This window comes from Dasypus novemcinctus, chromosome 4 (genome assembly GCF_030445035.2).
Source record: "Dasypus novemcinctus isolate mDasNov1 chromosome 4, mDasNov1.1.hap2, whole genome shotgun sequence".
Lineage (NCBI taxonomy): Eukaryota > Metazoa > Chordata > Mammalia > Cingulata > Dasypodidae > Dasypus > Dasypus novemcinctus.
The window spans coordinates 165,388,797-165,407,651 of NC_080676.1; the positions used below are offsets into that span (position 1 = coordinate 165,388,797).

The 18,855-nt window shown below is 45.9% G+C and overlaps 1 protein-coding gene across 4 annotated transcripts in view; it reads right to left on the reverse strand.

The window, feature by feature from the left end:
- The window catches only part of HSF2BP (heat shock transcription factor 2 binding protein), a 200,600-nt gene that overhangs the window by 168,127 nt on the left and 13,618 nt on the right, over positions 1-18,855 (reverse strand). For all 4 annotated transcript variants that reach the window (XM_071214990.1, XM_012518311.4, XM_058296303.1 and 1 more), the window contains exon 4: positions 5,040-5,143. In XM_071214990.1, the coding sequence (XP_071071091.1) occupies positions 5,040-5,143 (104 nt within the window). The remainder of the gene's footprint in view (positions 1-5,039; positions 5,144-18,855) is intronic.

The window sequence follows — 18,855 nt, forward strand, 5'->3', positions numbered from 1 at the left end:
CCTCACATATATATTTTTAATGTAATATTATTACAAAGTCAATAAAAAATAAATAAATTTAAAAAAAAAATAAAAAAATAAAACTGGGAAGCACCCAGTGTCCTTCAGTGGATGAATGGTGAAAGAAACCATGGCCCATCCGTACCGTGGAACGCTGTGTGGCAATAAAAAGGAACAAACTATTGATTCATGCAAAAATTTGGATGGATCTGTGTGAAAAAGGCTAGTCTCAGAAGGTTATGAACTGTATGATTCCACTTCAATGACATGCTTGAAATAACAATTAGAGAGATGGAGGGGTGAGGGGAGCTAGCCAGGGGCAGCACAAGGGGCTTTGTGGTGATGGTACAGTCCTCTGTCTTGACTGTGGAGGTGGTGACATGTTAAGATTACCAGACAGTGTGGATGTACAAGACTAGTGAAAGACACATGAGTTCAGGTAAAACCAGTGAAACCCAGTGCAAACCTAGTATAATCCCAGCCCCTGCGGATTGCACTTGTGTTGCTTTCCTGGTTTGGATTTGTCCTAAAGTTATGCAAGATGGTACCACTGTGGGAAACAGGATGAAGGGGACAGGATACTTCCCTGGCCTATTTTTTTTTCTTTTTTGCAACTCCCTATGAATCCATAATTATTTCAAAATAAAACATAAGGGAAGCGGATGTGGCTCAAGCAACTGGGCTTCTGTCCACCATATGGAAGGACCCGTGTCCAATCCCTGTGGTGTCCTGGTAAAGTCAAGGAGCGACACGGCAAGATGATGACACAACAAAAGAGAGATGCAGGGGAGAGTCAAGGCAAGACATGTCAGAAACCAGGGTCTGAGGTGGTGCAAGTGACAGGAAACCTCTCTCCCACATCGGAGGTCCCCAGTGAAGCCTAGGAGGGAAAACGAGGAGAGAAGACAAAAAGAAAAAAATAAACAGACACAGAAGACCACACAGCAAATGGACACAGAAAGGAAAAAAAAAAAAAACACGGGACGGAATAAACCAAAAAAAAACTGGATTGGAATAGTTGCACAACTGTACACATTTTCTAAAAATTATCAAACTGTACATTTACAATGGGTGAGGTTTTTGGTATACAAATGTACCTCAATAAAGCAGATAAAAAGAACCATATTTCCCTATTTAAAATGAATACTCATACATAACAGGATATAAAGAACAAAACTTTCAAGATTATTTAAAAATCTTTCTACAGTCCTTTCTGATTTTAAGTAACCTATACTGTCAATTAATTTTTCACTTGCACAGAGCACTGGCTCACCACGTGGGCACTAGCTCGGGCACTCATGCGGGCAGTTGCTCACCACACAGTCATGTTTTCTCTTCTTCTTTTTCATCAGGAGGCCCCAGGGATTGAACCCAGGTCCTCCCATGTGGTAGATCTCTCTCCAAACTAACAAAGTAAAATACAGGACTAAAAATACAGCTGACAGAACTTTCAAGTGAGTTTCTGGACTGTGAAAGGCACAATGCCTCAGATTACCAGACAAGGGCAGGGCAAAAGTAACCAAGACGCTCGCTCTTCAAGACAAACAAGTTTAACTCTGCTCAGGAAATAAGCATTTGGTTCCAGGGTTCTAGGGCAAACACTTGGGAAAGCCAGGACAGGCACTAAAGAAGCTCCACAGGCAGGTACTTTGTGAAAAGCCCTATCTAAACAAATAGTCTCCAAGGTTTTGTCCAGGCCATAGAAGCTGGGTTTTTTTCCTCCAGTGTTCAAGGGTGGCATTGCCAGGACTTGTTTCTAGCCAGCTCCCTGACCATAAAGCAGGTATCAAGTCCACACATCCTCTGATCCTATTCAGCCACTGCTGAGGAAGTATTTCAGCTGCGGTCACATCCTTATCTCATGGCCATGCTCTCGGGTACTAGGGATTGCCAATCACACAGTGTTTGGAATTTATTCGCTCCTTTGTTTTCTGTTGCCTTTACCCACCATGAGTTCTTATCAGCAAAAACCTAATTTAAGGTCCAAGTCCTTGGATTCTCTCCTGGTTCCACAACTCCAAAATGAGCGTCCAGAGCTCTGCTTCATGATCTGTCCAAACCCGGATGGAGACCATAGAAAACCCAAAAAAAGGCAGCTACCCATTCTTCACAGCGAGGAAAAGGAAAATGGCCTGGGCAGAGCAAAGAGACAGTCATTTCCCTCTCAACGAAACTGGCATGACTAGTGATCAGGAAATTAACTGGCATTACTAGAGATCAGGAAATATTTTAAGTTTAAATATTCCCACATTTTAACTCAGGACAAAGTACCAGAAAAGTAACACCTCAATGATTTGAAACTAATTTACCATGGTCAATTCATTCTTCCACACTGGTATTTTATTGTAATGGATTATTTTTAAGCATTACATAAAATGCCAGCAAAAGCTGCATTTTCTCCAAGGCCCGTCCATTTGGAAAAAAAAAGAAGAGGAAATATAAGCTCCTGCTCAATTCAAGCTTCAACCTTAACAAGAATATCTCTGCAATTTAAGGAAGTACAGAACAAATGGATTCGATTTTATTTTAAGATTTTTTATTTATCATGCGCCCTCCCCCCCTCATTATTTACACTCACTGTCTGTTCTTCACGCCCATTTGCTGGGTGCTCTCTGTGTCTGCTCGTCTTTTTAAGAGACACAGGGAACCAAACCTGGGACCTCCCATGTGGGAAAGAGGCGCTCAGTCACTTGAGCCACTTCAGCCCCCTGCCTTGTTGTATCTTGCATTGTCTTTCCTCTTTGCCTCTCCTTGTTGCATCAGCTCGTCGTGCCTGCCTGTCACACCAGTTCGCTGTCTTGCTCAGTTTTTCCAGGAGACACCGAGAACCAAACCCGGATCTCCCATGTGGTAGTGGCAAGCTCAATCACTTGAGCCACATCCACTTCCCTGGACTACATTTTCAACTTTTATTAAATTTCTTCCTCCCTGCTGGCCAACTTCTTTCTAACCCCAGAACTTTTAGGCCCAGACCAATTAGCTGAACTGCCATTTTAGTTTATCAATCTCAAGAGAATATGAGAAAAAAACAAACTTTCACCGTGAGGCAGTGGCATTATGCTCAACCTTATCCAGATCTGAGAACCAAACTCTCTCCCTAACCGTTCCTACTGGCTCAGCAGTGATGTCTGTACGAAGTCCACCCCTTTAGGAAAACCTCCTCTGCGGCCACAGACCTTCTAAATTCCTCTCCCTGAGGCAGCAGAAAACCAGGCGTGGTGCTCAGGCAGCAGGGCTCTGGAGCGGCTCAGCACCCCGCAGGCCAGCACGACCTGCTGTGGGCGGTGCTGCAGAAGGAGGTGGGTTGTGGACAGGGCTATGTAAGTGGATTCGTCAGGGTTCCCCAGGGAAACAGAACCAACAGGAGGGGTGTGTGAACAGCATGAGATTTTATAACATTTTCTCACGCGGCCATGGAGATGCACAAGTCCAAATTCCCCAGGGCAGGCTGCTAACCAAGGGCTCTGATGAAGGTCCTCAATGTGTTCCCAGGAGACATGAGCTATCTGAAGTAGAGCTGGGAATTCTCTCTCCGAATGTGAAATCACTTCCCCTTTCAAAGCTTCAACTGATCTGGATGAGAGGCAACGCATTGCTGTTGGCAGTCTCCTCAGTTGCCTGCAGATGTGACCAGCCATCTATGCAACCACGCAGTGGTGATTAAAGCCCATGAGATGTCCTTGTTTCACAATAGCCCAGTGCCTGCCTGACCAGACAAATGGGCACCATTACCTGGCTGAGCTGACATTAGACACCAGGGGCTCTTAACCGTTTTGTTCCACCGACCCCTTTGCCAGTCAGGTGAAAGCCACGGAGCCCTTGCTAAGTCCACACCATACTGTGTGTTATTTACTAACTATCTCATGACCACACCAACACGTCCCCACAAGAATGTTTTTTTCATTTCAATTAAAGCTCACGGACGCTTTGTTAAGAACCTGTGCATTAGCCTAACCATCACAGTAACCTATGCCCAGTTCACAGCTCACAAAAACATGCACCCACTACTACAATTAGCAAGAGCACAGTTTCACTATTCAAAAATAAGAATACATGCCAGCCCCAAATTTTACCTGAAGTGGTTTTCTATGAGAGGAAATCATCTATGCCATACAGAAAGTAAAAGTTAACATGTCATTTTTAAGAAACATTATTATATATTCTCCCCAATTATTAAAATACAATTGGCGGAACAGATGTAGCTCAGCGCTTGAGCACCTGCTTAGCATGTAATCCCCAAATTAGTTATAAACGCTTTGATTTAACATATCTATCTCTGATTACAAATCATTATTTATCTATTTTTTCTTCTGCATTCTTAGTCTATTACAAATCTTTATGTTGCAATGGTCTTTTTTTTTTAAGATTTATTTATTTATTTATTTATTTATTTATTTATTTATTTCTCTCTCTCCCCTTCCCCCCTACCCCGGTTGTCTGTTCTCTGTGCCTATCTGCTGCATCTTCTTTGTCCGCTTCTGTTGTTGTCAGTGGCATGGGAATCTGTGTTTCTTTTTGTTGCATCATCTTGTTGTGTCAGTTCTCTGTGTGTGCGGCACCATTCCTGGGCAGGCTGCGCTTTCTTTCACACTGGGCAGCTCTCCTTACGGGGCACACTCCTTGCACGTGGGGCTTCCCTACGCAAGGGACACCCCTGTGTGGCACGGCACTCCTTGCGCGCATCAGCACTGCACATGGGCCAGCTCCACACGGGTCAAGGAGGCCCGAGGTTTGAACCGCAGACCTCCCATGTGGTAGACGGTTGCCCTAACCACTGGGCCAAGTCCACCACCGCAATGGTCTTCTAAACATAAAAATGAACAGGAACTATTAAAAGGCACCAAGTGAATAATCTCCACATTAAACGGTTATAAAATCCAGCTGTTCAACTATTGTCCAACCCCTTCAGAATACATTTAAAAATGCAATCTCTTTAGGCTTAAAGGCTAAAAATACTAAGATATCTATTTATTAAAAGTGAAAGACTGTAAGAAATCACTTTCTGGCCATCACCATGAATCGGTTCATAAGCACTATACCTTCTTCTCTCTCATGCTATCGGCTTGCACAGTTTCCAGGCGAGCTTTAAAGTGTTCACAATCCATTTTCAGCTGCTCTAACTCTTGCTCTTTCCTTTCCAGATCTAGAAAAGAGAGATACAAAAATACTCAAGTATTTCAAATCACTACTCTCTCCTAAGCATCTATTTTAGCCTGGTCTTCTCTTAGTAAAGCCTGTACTGATTTCATAGGGAGGAATACTCATATTTCTGATTTCTAAAACAGTCCTTGAATAACCAATACTCTAAAAGTCCTGTTTTTCAAGTTCTTATCAGGTTTCAGCCCATAGCATAAAGTACATTTTTGTTGTTTTCTGTTTTGTGTCTTTAAGGCCTCACTTTGCTGCCAGACTTGTAATCAAGGCTTTAAGCAAGTGTGTTATTTAAAGTACCGAAGGCAGGGCTGAGAAGCCCAATCATCTCATGGCACAGACTTGAAACTTTTCCATAAAAAGCAGAAGGCAGCTCGGTGAGGAGACGATGCCAGCGCCGGCTGATTCACAAAGTCTCACCAACTGGCAGGCTGACTCAATGGGAACAACTGCAGGAGTCACTGGAGGAGGGAGAGCTACCGTAACCAAGAACAGAAAATGCCACAGGGAAAGGGGGAACCGTGTAATACTTCCTCTCTACCATATTTATGTAGCTGATGATTCAAATGTCCAACAAGCCAAAAAAACAGTGATGTTAATGAATCTGAAATTAAAAGTACTATCAATTCCAGATTTTAAAGATACCAAGCTACAGAAAAGCTGGCATTCAAAAAGTCAAAATACATAATTCAAAATTTTAAGGGGAAGCGAATTTGACTCAACTGACCACATGGGAGGTCCAGGGTTCGAACCCCAGGGCCTCCTGACCTGTGTGGTGAGCTGGCCCACATGCAGTGCTGATGCGCGCCAAGTAGTGCCATGCCACACAGGCTGTCCCCTGTGTAGGGGAGTCCCATGCACAAGGAGTACACTCCGGAAGGAGAGCCGCCCAGCACGAAGAAAGTGCAGCCTGCCCAGGAGTGGTGCCACATACACAGAGAGCTGATGCAGCAAGAAGATGCAACAAAAAGAGACAAAGATTTCCCATGCCGCTGACAAGAATACTAGCAGACAAAGAAGAACACCACAGAGAGCAGACAACTCGGGGGGGGGGAGAAATAAATTTAAAAATAAATCATTAAAAAAAAATTGTAAGGGCATTGTTTTCATGTGCTGAGAAATGGCCTGTTTTCATGCTAATAGAAACCAAGATTCAAGGGGAACATATGCTAAGGGCTGACAGGAGAATATCTCTGACTATAATAGCAATATGCAGGGAAGTGGACTTGGCCCAGTGGTTAGGGCGTCCGTCTACCACATGGGAGGTCCGCGGTTCAAACCCCAGGCCTCTTTGACCCGTGTGCAGCTGGCCCACATGCAGTGCTGATGCGTGCAAGGAGTGCCATGCTACGCAGGGGTGTCCCCTGCATGGAGCCCCATGCGCAAGGAGTGCGCCCCGTAAGGAGAGCCACCCAGCGTGAAAGAAAGTGCAGCCTGCCCAGGAATGGCGCTGCACACACAGAGAGCTGATACAGCAAGATGACACAACAAAAAGAAACAGATTCCAGTGCCGCTGACAACAGAAGCGGACAAAGAAGATGCAGCGAATAGACCCAGAGAACAGACAACTGGGGTGGGGGTGGAGGTGGGGGAGAAGGGGAGAGAAATAAATAAATAAATCTTTAAAAAAAATAGCAATGTGCGAAGACAGTGGTTCTCACACGTGGTGCACATCAGGATCTCCTGGAACACGACAAGACGCAGGTTGTTGGTCCCCACCCCAGGGTTTCTGATTCAGGTGGGAAGTGGGCCTGGAAATGTGCATTTCTGACAAGTTCCCAGAAGACACTGAGGCTGCTGGCCCAGGAACCCCACCTTGAGGAGCAATGCTTTAGGACAACAGCCTGGTCTTTCATCACATGCAAAGCAAAACGAACACTCGGCAAACTCTGGAAGCCAGCACAGGAATGTGAGAGGTAGGGAGACAGAGGCGGGCAGCGGAGGCTGGAGGGAAGGCGTAGGGCGCCTTCAAGAGCGGCGCCCGGAGAACAGCCCTCTCCACCTGGAGGAGAAGGGGGCGCGGACCACAAGCGGGCGAGGCTTCAGAGCAGGAGACTGGAGGGCCCCCGCTGCCTCCCCAAAGCCCTGGACAGAACCGACAGTAGTCTCTGGGTTTTCTAGGCACCCTTTGTCCTAGAAGGTAGATTAGAAGCAGTGTGAAAATTCAGGCTAGAGATCATGAGTGTGGCTGGCAAAGCCTCTCCTAAAATGTGACCCTTAGAAACTAGGGAGAAATAGGTTTGGATTATTTTTCCTTCCTTAAACCAGTTTTTCCTCTGCCCTTTGAGGATGTATTGTACTACAACACAACTTTTACTAGAAGTCTTTATTTTGTCCACTAATCCTGGCCATCCAAGAAATCAACTGCCAGTTTAGCGCTAGTCTTTGGAAAACTCCATAGTTGCCTACTTGTAACAGTGTTGAGAGAAAATATATGCCTACATATGTGCGCACCTCATAATTATATATGAAATACATAGTGCACATGCTCAGACTAAAAGAAGTGTATGAAATGAAAAAGGAACTGAAAGAATATCTTGGTAGTTTAAAAATTTTCTTTGCAGTTAACTTACAATTGGTGCTTTAGAGGAGATGGGAAGTTACATCTCTACAGGCCGTGTGAATGCGCAGCAGTCCCCCATGACCACCCACGACTCCCACATTCTCCCTCGTGTTCCCCACAGCCAAGCCGACAGCACGGGGCCAGCTGCTGCCCCCACCCCTGCCCACCCACACCCCAACCTCCGGACAGCTCTGGCCCACGGCGCACGGCCGCCACCCTGCGGCCAGATGGGAGCACTGCCGCCTGCTGGCCAGAGCCCCCCCCCATCACCTCTCAGCGCCCCTCTACCAAGCGGAGGCCAGGACTGCGTGCCTTGTTTCCTGACACACCCGGGTTCCTCAAGGGGCACGAGGTGGGCACGACACAATGGCGTCACATGAATGAATTTCCGTCCTCTGCCTCATCCCTTCTCTGAGCTTGCTAATCTCTGAGTAAAGTACATGGCTACTTTGGTTATCTTATTTCTCATTCTATGATGCGTCTATTTTATTTTTGAAACTTTAAAAAACGGGGACAGAGAGAAGATGGGCCACGGGTGATACGTTATGCATCCTGTCCCCGCGCCCAGCCTCAGCCACTGGGCAAGGCTGCCGCCAGCCCGGCCTGGGCTCCAACGCGGACGCTCAGCTTCCCGGCAAAGGCGCTGCTCAAGGCGGCAAGGCCTGGCAGACCACGGCCCGCCCAGCACCCGTCTTCTGAGATTACACCCTTCGCTCAGTTTCAATCACGTGAGGACGGCGGGGTCTCTCGGGGTCGCTTCACGTACAGGCAGGGCAGAAAGAGCTATGCGTGAAAAGCGGGGCTTACAAAACATTAACCAGGAAACCAAAGTGACACAAAAGGAATCAAGTTCTCGTACCCTTTCTTCATGACCTGACATGCTGACAACAAATCACCATCCATTTCTTAGTAACAGGAAAATATTTCTGGTATTGATTCGATGCGCTGAGTCTTGCATCCCAAATAAGGCTGAATAGCTGTCAATTTTTCCCTTGTCACCCTCTAACAGGTTTAGGTAAGAATTCACAATAAACTACTAATGGATTTCACCTTTCCTTCCAGCTGAGGTTTGGGTCGTGCCCAGTAACATCCTGGCGTCACATGAGAACCTCCTCCAGGCATGGCGGTCCACCTGCATGGGGCCAGCGAGAGCCACAGTCCCTTGGACAGAGGCACTCCTAGCCGCACAAGTTTCCCACTACCCAGGGCAATGCTGGATCCTTCCAGACCCGCAGATACTAACAGCTGTCGTGGTGGAGAGCCCCACATGGAAGCACGCCCCGTCTGTGCCCACTCCCAGTAAAGATTCAAATAAGGTACAGCTTCATAAAAGCTGCTAATGCGTCTCAAGGGCATAATTCAGAGAGGTGCCCAGAAGGCAATCCCTCAAGCCGGATCAACATCCTGACCCGCGCGGGTGAGTCCAGCAATCCCATGAGGGCAGTGAGCCACTCCTGTGCAGCATCCCAGCACCCCCTAGTGCCAGGCAGGAGCTGCTCAGCTCAGCCAGGAGAACCACGGCCCCTCCATCGGCCTGGCCGGCACACCAGGCCATCCCCCCTCAGCATCCCACCTTGGAAACTCCTCTGATTTCTCCAGGGCAGAGCCCATCCCAATTTTCACTCGTTCTCACCGCCCCTTACAGCCTTCCCTGATCACTCTTCCCTCTGGGAATTCCGAGAGCCTTATCACATCCACGTGGCATCTGAGCTGCACCTCCTTCTGCAAGTCACTGGTGCGTCTCTTCTCTTCCCCATTACACTCCTGAAGGATCACCACCATCATCTCGTGGGCATTTCTGGATTCCTGCACATGCCCAGCACAGACCCACTAGCTGCTGGGCCATATCACAGGCCCAGATCGGAGTCTCGGGGGACCCCCGGGACCTACACTGTCCTGGCTGCAATCCCTGGCAGCCCTGCCCTCTTGGTTCAAGCATGGACATCTATTCTACAGCGAAGTCCTGCTTCTCACGGGGGCTCGGCTGCGGTCAGAGGCAGGCTCCAGCTGCTCCTCGGGTTTGAAGGGCTGTAGACATGGCCAGTCCAGGGAAGCAGAAGCTGATGGAACCAAGTCATGGACACTGCTTCCTAATCCAGACCATCCTCTAGGAGGTGATGGCAAGCTGCAGTACCCTTCTCTCCTACTGTCAGTAGCTCTGGGCAGAACTCAACAAACCTCATCCCAAGGTTCTCTAAGCTCATCTAAGATTAGGAAAATGGTACAGGCCCCTCCTCCACAAAGAACCCTCTTCCCAACAATTGAGCCTACTTTTAAAATGGCACTGCCCGTGTCTTCAAGGCCAGCATTCTGCATTTCCAACTTGATAAACCTCAATGATCCCCTTGCAGCATTATTCAGAGATGGTCAAAAAACATGCCGAAGAAGTGAATGAAATGAGGTTACAGGGTTTCTAAAAACAAGAACTTTTTTTTTTCAAAAGCCCTCAACTATAGAGCTTAAAAGCACCTGAAAACCTAGTGTCCACCTGTAGAAGTTGGGTAGTATTTATGAATTCCAAAAATAGATATCAGATTATGTTTGTAAACTGGTCTGTTTCTCTGGGTGTATTAGACTATGAACTTCAGAGATTTCACTTTTGCTTGATTAAATTACGACTAAGGCTTTGACTGGGGCACGTCAGTAGGACATGGGCGGGGACACACAGAGAAAACCACACCGCAAAGGAGTTAGCGGAGTTTTGATGTGGTGCCCCAGGAAGTAAATACAGAGAAGCAGATACGTGAGAGAAGGCTCCATGAGACAAGGCAGAGGCCCCGGAAAGAGAGACGAGCAATTCACCTAACAGTTCACAGCCAGCCTTGAAGAGTGACCACAGCGGCTGAGCCCAGAGAGAAACAAGCCCCAAGAGAGACTAGCCTTATCCCAGCCTACAGCTCACACTGGAAGAAGCTGGGACCACAGAGCCTTAAGAGAGACAGGAAGGCTGAACGTCAGCAGCCATCTTGCTCCAACATATGGCAACAGACTCTGGTGAGGGAAGTAATTTACACTTTGTGGCCTGGTGACTGTAAGCTTCTACCCCAAATAAATACCCTTTATAAAAGCCAAAAAGATTTCTGGTATTTTGCATCAGCTCCCCTTTGGCTGACTAACAGACCATTCTAAGCCAGCCAAACACCACCCTGATTTGCTGTTAAAATTGTTAAAACTAACCAGAGAAGCTGGAACCAGAACATGGAAAGGACATTTTTTCCTGCACTGGCAAAACATCTGCTTCCAAAACCACTTCTTCTAATGCAAAGGACACTGAAGTCAAACCAGGAAAGACGGTGAAAATGTGTGACGAACGGGTACCCGCCCTGTACCAGCAGAGCCAGCGCGCCTGGCACAACCCTGCAGCATCCAAGTTTGACATCTGCACCTTGCAGCTCCCTGGCCTGCCTGCTGATCATCAAGAGCAGGTTCAGATCTCACTTTCTCCTATTATCCTGTCCCCTAGCAGTGCTTGACCAACATCAGGCATTAATAAATACCTAGCTGATTTGGTAACTAAATTCATTAGAAGACTTGAAAGTAATACCACTAAAAAACTACTACTATCAGTCCTGCTCATATGGTTAAAATATTTTTCAGATCAAAGTGAAGAGGAATTTTGCTTGTCGTTTACTGGCATACAAATGAGACTGGGAGGTCAGGAGTGATGTATTTAAATAATACATGGTCCCTTCCTCTCGACTTCCTCTCCCCACCTACTCTGTCCAGAAACCCTCCTTCCCACTTCCCGCGAACTGGGCAGCCCCCAGGAGCCCTTCGGCTCTGCTCTTCCCCCTGCTCTGTATTTGCAGCACCTAATAACCCCACTTGCCTACGGCCTCCCTTTGCATTCAGACAGCGGCAGTCCCCGCAGGGAAGTGGAGGACAGCTGTGCCCGGCAGCACCCCTGCCAGGCTGTGAGCTCCCCGACAGAGCCAGCCCTCCAGCCAAGCCGCTCCCTCGTGCCCTCCTGCACTCCAGGCCCGGGGAGGCAAAGGCACCCCTTCCTGCATCCCTGGGGACTTTGCTGCGCCACAACCTTTGGAGATCATCTCCCCAGTGACCACTCTGTCCACCCCCTTTGCCTCCTGCCACAATATGGACATGACACATACTACGGTTACCTCGTGTGGGCCACAATAAGCTTTTTGGTCAAATTAAACACCTTCCTCCTGGTGCTCACTCTCTGGGCTCACTCTTCATGATAATCTCTCTAGTTCCTATTACTATGGGACTAAAAATTCTCCGTCTCTGAGCTCAGACACACACACACACACACACACACACACACACACATGCCACCTTCTCATTAATTCCAAACTCTCAAGAAATTAATCTGAACCACCCCATTGTAATGCGGAGGTTTTTTACCACATTGCCTAGGGCCAGAGGAGTTCTCTGGACACTGACATTCCTGGGTATTTGATTAGCACTTCCATGGCACAAGTTTTGGTGGTGTTTTTTTTATATTGTTGCGGAACTTTTTTTTTTACATTTCTCAATTAAATGTATTGGATACATGTAACTTTTTAAAATCATACAATATGTTACACAATATATTGAGTTCCATAGTAACACAATCATACAGTATTTGTCCTTTCAGGTCGGGCTTGCTTTGCTCAACACAATGACAAGTTATTTTTCAAGCGTTTTATTTGGAAATAATTTCAAACTTACAAAAAATTGCATACATAAAAATGATACAAAGAATACCCATACATCCTTTACCCAGACTTTTCTGTTAACATTTTATCCCATTTGTTCAGCATTTGTTAAATACAAACATGCAAATACATACAAAATATTTTTTTCTGAGGCACTGAGGGTTAAGTTACATATAACATGATGCTTTACTCCTAAATAATTTAGTAAATATTTCCCAAGAATTTGGGTAATGTCTTCAACACCTACTGTACAATTATCAACTTCAGGAAAATTAATAATGATATATTACTTTCATCTTATCTGCCACTGACATTCAAACATTGTGACGTGACCCACTATTGCTCTCCACAGCACATTCACCGTTCGAGTGCAGGCTCCAGACTACAGCTAGTACTGAATTTACTGTCATGTATCATTGGCCTCCTTTAAGCTGGAACATTTCCACTGGCTGTCTTTTCTTTCATGACTCCACAAAATGTTTTTAACAATTTAAATATCAAAGCAATACAGACGGAAGCATTTCCATTTCTAGTGACGGGAGAACAACTACCACTAAAATAGCTGAATTTTTATTAAGAAAATGGTCTAGGACCAAGCCCCCAGGAAAAGTGCACCACACTGAAGCCAAGAAGGCAAGGGGACTGCCAAGGGGGCCTCTGCATTAAGCAGAGCCATGCTAGGAGACGGGTTTGGGCGTCAGAGCCTACTGTGACCAAGGGGCCCTGGTAGATACCCCAAGCTGCCCGCTGGGTAGCCCCATAGGACCAGCAGGAAGAAAGAAGTGGAAGCAGATCTACTGCAAGGAAGCCAGAACTAGTGTGTCTCAGTTCAGTGCCTGACCGGATTTAGGTGATCTACACTGACTCTAACTGACTTAAGCCAGAAAAATAAACCCTCTGTAGAAAGAGACCATCATCCAGAGCCTCTACCCATGTTCACACAAAAAAAGAAAAAAGTCCCTGTTCAATAAAAAATCACCAGACCTGCCAAAAGGACAATAACAGAACAGGCCTACAGGTGATCCAGATATTGGACTTACCAGACAGACTTTAAAATTGCTGTGATTAAAATGTTCCAGAAAACAGGTAACAAGAGAATTTCATCAGGAAACTAGAATTGATTTTTAAAAAAACAAATAGAAAATCCGTAGAAAAAAACGAATTTAAGAATACAAAAGATGGGTTTACAGCAGATTAGATGAAGGTGAAGGAAGGATCAGTCATCTGGAAAGAAATCGGCAGAAAATATCACAACTGGGGCCAATTTTTTTAAAGGATAAAAATAAAGAATGTAAGACATGAAAGATGGCTTGATAGCCTAATGCTGTGACTGTAAGGTACAACCAAAGAGCAGAAAACAGAACTGAAGCAACAGCTGAAAGGAGAACAGATGCATCCATGCAATGGAATATTATTCAGCAATAAAAAGAAACAAACTACCAAGCCACAAGACCACATGGCTGAATCTTAAATGCATATTGCAAATTCTAAGTAGCTGACATGGCTACATATTGTATGACATTCTGGAAAAGGCAAAACTAAAGACAGTGAAAAGATTAGTGGTTGCCAGGGGTTGGAAGAGGGAGGGTTGAACAGGCAAAGAAAGGAAAAATCATCAAACTCGGTGACAAGAGATGAACCTTAGTGTAGGCAATTTTTGAAAAATCATTTAGGATGTCAGGGAATCCCAGGAAGGAAGACTGTGCAAGAGACTCTACCTATATTACAAATGTATGAAACAACCTCCCGGAAGGCAAGGAGGGGGAAGGTGCAACCTAAGTCCCCTTGAGGCAAGTGCAGCCAGTGAGAACACAGGCTGGAGGACCTCCCGTAAGCTCTGCTCTCCAGCTGATAAAGGCCTGTGTCACGGTATGGATGGACAATCCTAACATTGTTAAACAAGTTAACTGGAACTAAACAGTTACATAAATGGATGGCAGATGGAGGGAGCCAGGTTTCTCACTGACGTGGTAAGGATTTAGAGAGAGCAAGTTGAGGGGGAGACTAGAATAGTTCATGTGGTCCTGGGTTAGAGTGACGGACATCTGGATGAACTCATGCCTAGCTGCACAGAGGCAGGTGGTTACAGACTGCTTAGAATAAACATGTTCATCTCCAGGCTCTGCCAGCTGAGAGAGCTAAAGCAGCAACACCCAAGTAGCAATGAGCATGCCCAGCCCTGACATCTTGATTCCTACTGCCAGTCTCCAGGAAAAGGAACCAGGGCCCCTTTGGGAAATGGCTGGTTCTAGACTTGGGGCAGCAGATATACAAGATTAGCCTGAAGCAACTGTTTTTGTTTTTTTTGTTGTTGTTGTTGTTTTTGGAGCATCTTATAGTACCAGAATAAAGGGCTCAAAAACTTAAAAAAATTGTTAAAAGGAGTTTATCAAAGGGGCAGGAGAACTGACAGAAAGAACTACCAATGGCCAAAGCTGCAACAATGTGATCAATAAAATCAGGTAGCACTGGATTACAACCCAAAGTCAAAAATAAATATCTATGAATCCATACATACATGATTGAATGAATGAGGGAGAAGAGACAAATTCCCCATGCAGGAAAATTCCAACTCATTAAACAGTCCCCATACCTCAGTTGTGGGTTGTGCGGTGACTTCCTCCCCAAGAGCGTGGAATCAAAAGGGGGAAGGAGTGACTTCACAGTGGAGATGCCGACAAACACCACTGCAGGCAGATGGTCAAGGACGACCCCGAAAGTGAGGAGTCGTGCCGAGAGGGTGCTCCCTGGATAGGAGGTGATGACAACGGCACCTAACTGCTGTGGTCTTCCTCCCCAAAACCTATAACCCCAGTACAATCATTAAGAAAAACATCAGACAAATCCCAATAGAGGGGGAATTCTACGAAACACCTGACCAGTGCTCTCAAAACTGCCAAGGTCATCAAGTACAATAAAGTCAGAGAAACTGTCCCAGCCAAGAGATATTAATAATGCTAGGTGGGATCCTGGAGCAGAAGAATAAACCATGGCCTTTGTTTAATAACAAGAGACTAGTAGTATTGGTTGGTTGATAGTCACAAGTACAGCGCCCTCATGCAAGATGCTAACGATGGTGGAAACTGAGTGCAGGGTATGTGGGAACTCTCTAGACTATCTTCTCAATTTTTTGGTAAATCTAAAACTGTCCTAAGAAATAATGTAAAATAAATACAAAATAAAGAGATCATAAAAAATAAAATAACATACATAGTAATCAGATGTCACACATTTAATATAATCTATATATACGTATGTTGCCGAGAATTTTCCGACTCTGAAGAAAAGGATCAATCCACAGAAGTGATAGGAACCCTGAGATCGACAAAACTAAGAAAACCACTGTATTAGTCAGCCAAAGGGGTGCTGATGCAAAACACCAGAAACTGGTTGTTTTTTATAAAGGATATTTATTTGGGGTAGGAGCTTATAGATACCAGGCCATAAAGCATAAGTTACTTCCCTCACCAAAGTCTATTTTCACGTGTTGGAGCAAGATGGCTGCCCACATCTGTGACGATTCATTCCTACATTCCTGGGGCTTGCTTTTCTCTGGGTTCAAGGTTCCTTCCTTCCTGGTGCTGGCTTCTCTTTCCTCTGGGTGCTGACTTCCTGGGTCTGCAGTATCAAACTCTAACATCAGAAATCCCCAACTCTGTCCTCTGCCGTGCCTTTTATCTGTGAGTCACCACCCACCAAGGGGTGGGGACACAACACCCTAATCATAACTCCATCATGCCCAGGTACAGATCAGATTATAAGCATAATCCAGTATTTCTTTTTGGAATTCACCAATTATATCAAACTTCTACAACCATACTTAGGCATATCCTATAAAACAGCTAAAAACCAAAGACAAGAGAAAATCTCAAAAACAGAGCCTCTCATACATACTGGTGGGAATGTAAAATGGAACAGCTTCTTTGTGAATCAGATTATCAGTTTCTTAAAACTAAGCATGTATTTACCACACAAGTCAGCAATTCCACAACTAGGGATCTATCCAAAAGAAGTGAAAACATACCCACACAACAGTGGAAACAATCCAAATGTCTATCAACAGGTGAATGGATAAAACATAGCATATGCATATGATGGAAACTTCCAGCAATAAAAAACTACTATAACCAGGATGAACTTCAAAAATATGCTAATTAAAAGCCCAGACACAAAAGACCACACATTATATGATTTCACTTACATGAAATGTCCAGGACTGGACATCTATAAAAATAGAAAACAGATTAATAGCTGCCTGGGGCTTGGTAAGGGTGGGACAGGACTGACTTTTAACAGCACAAAAGATCTTCTGGAGGTGATACAAATGATCTAAACTTGATTCTGGTGGTAGTTGAACAACTCTGTGAATTTACTTTAAAAAAATCGAGTTTTACACTTAAAAGTGAATGATATATCCAACAAAAATATTCTTCAAAAATTAGAGAAAGTGAAGACTTTCCAGACAAAATGTGACAAAAAGTCATTAGCAGCCTACGGAAACTGAAAGAAATACTACAGGGAGTTCTATGGCCAGAAAAGAAAAGATCCCAGGCAGCAGCACAGAAAGGCAGGACAAAGAGCAATGAAAAGGTAAACACGTGGGAAATCCAACAGCTGTTGGCTATACAACACGTTAATGTTCCGTGGGTTGACACATGCAGAATTAAAACACTTGACAGAAATAGCACAAGAGGTGGGAGAGGTACAACAGAATTAAAGAGCGTTCTGGGAAGCAGACATGACTCAACTGACAGAGCTTCCACCTACCACATAGGAGGTCCAGGGTTCAATACCCAGGGCCTCCTGGCCTGTGTGGCAAGCTTGTCCACGCAGAGTGCTACCGTGCATATGGAGTGCCACCCTGCACAGGGGTGCCCCCCACATGGGAGTATGCCCCACACAGGAGTGCCCCTCACGCAAGGAGTATCCCCTGTGCAGGGAGAGCCGCCCTATGCAGGAGTGCAACCACTCAGGAGTGGTACTGCCCACACGGAGAGCTGATGCAACAAGATGATGCAACAAAAAAAGACACAGAGAAGAGACCATATAAGACGCAACTAGGGAGCTGAAGTGACGCAAGAGAATGATCACCTCTCTCCCACTCCGGAAGAAGGGGTTCCTGGAGCTGCCTAATGAGAATACAACAGATACAGAAGAATGCAGAGGAAATGGACACGGACAGCACACAATGGGGAGGGGGAGAAATAAAAAAAATTAAATTTTAAAAAAGGAGCATTCTAAGATCCTTGCAGTGGGCAGGAAATGTTAAAAGCACTAACTTATTTTAAGCTATAATTAGCCATGAAGGCATGTTATAATATAATTTAAGGTACAACCAGCAAGATGGCACCAGAATAAGGAGCTCCTAGAGTCAGCTCCTGCTACAGGGCAGTTAGTGAACACCCAGAGCTCTCTAAAGCACCTGTTAGGGGGCTCTGAGACCAGAAGAGCGTCTTGCAACATCCCTGAAGAAATGGAAGGAGGCTGCCCATCTGAGAGAAGATTCATAAGTAGAGCACTCCACACCACTGAGCTGATGCCCACCCTCCACTAGTGGCCCAAGCCACCTCAGGAGCTATTCTGCAGTTGGAACCGGAAGCGCCACTTCCCAAAAACGGGGGAGGAAGAGATGGACGGGCATAACTTCAGCTACTGATGTGTAAATTCGCTGGGCTAAGGTATAATCCTAACAACAGCTAAAATTTGAAACTGTTCAAGTCAGAAAGAGGCCAGCAGCCACCATTTCTACTCGACCCCAGCACAAGGGGAGGAAGCAAGACAGACTTAAAATCAGTGCTCTGTAGGGACTGGCTTCTTTCCATCCAGTTCAGATTGCCGCTCTAGCCTAAGCCCCAGCCCCGCCTCCAGCAGGGAGGAAGACAGAAGGACCTGCACCAGCCTCTCCGGGCAATTATAGGCCGCACTGTGGAGGCTGGTGATGATCCTACACTGGCAAGGCAAGCTGCCTCAGGAGCTATTCTGTGGCTGAAATTGGAAGCTCCATTTCCCAAAAACAGGGGAGGAAGAGAAGGATGGCCACCGACTTGAGCTAGTGATTAGTAAATTTGGCTGGCTAAAGTATAACCCTAAGAATAGCTAAAGTCTGAACCTGTCCATTAGAAAGAGGCTGGGAACCACCATTTTGACTCCACCCCAGGCAAGAGGGGAAGGAAGCCAGGCCGACTGAAAACCACAGTGATGGTAGAGACCAGCTTCTTTCACCCAGATCAGCCTGCAGCCCTAGCCTAAGCTTCAGCCCCACCTCTAACAGGGAGGAAGCTAGCTGGCCCTACAGCAGCCTCTCCAGGTAGCTGCAGGTACATTCGGCTGGCACAGACTGAATAGTCAGAAGTCGACTGGGTCAACTGCAGTCACTTTGTACCTACACGGCACAGACTGCTACCCACACCTGCAGCTCCATCCCAACCCAAGGTAAGGGAGAAAGGGGTGTGAAACTTCATCAGTGTCTCCAGGCAGCTA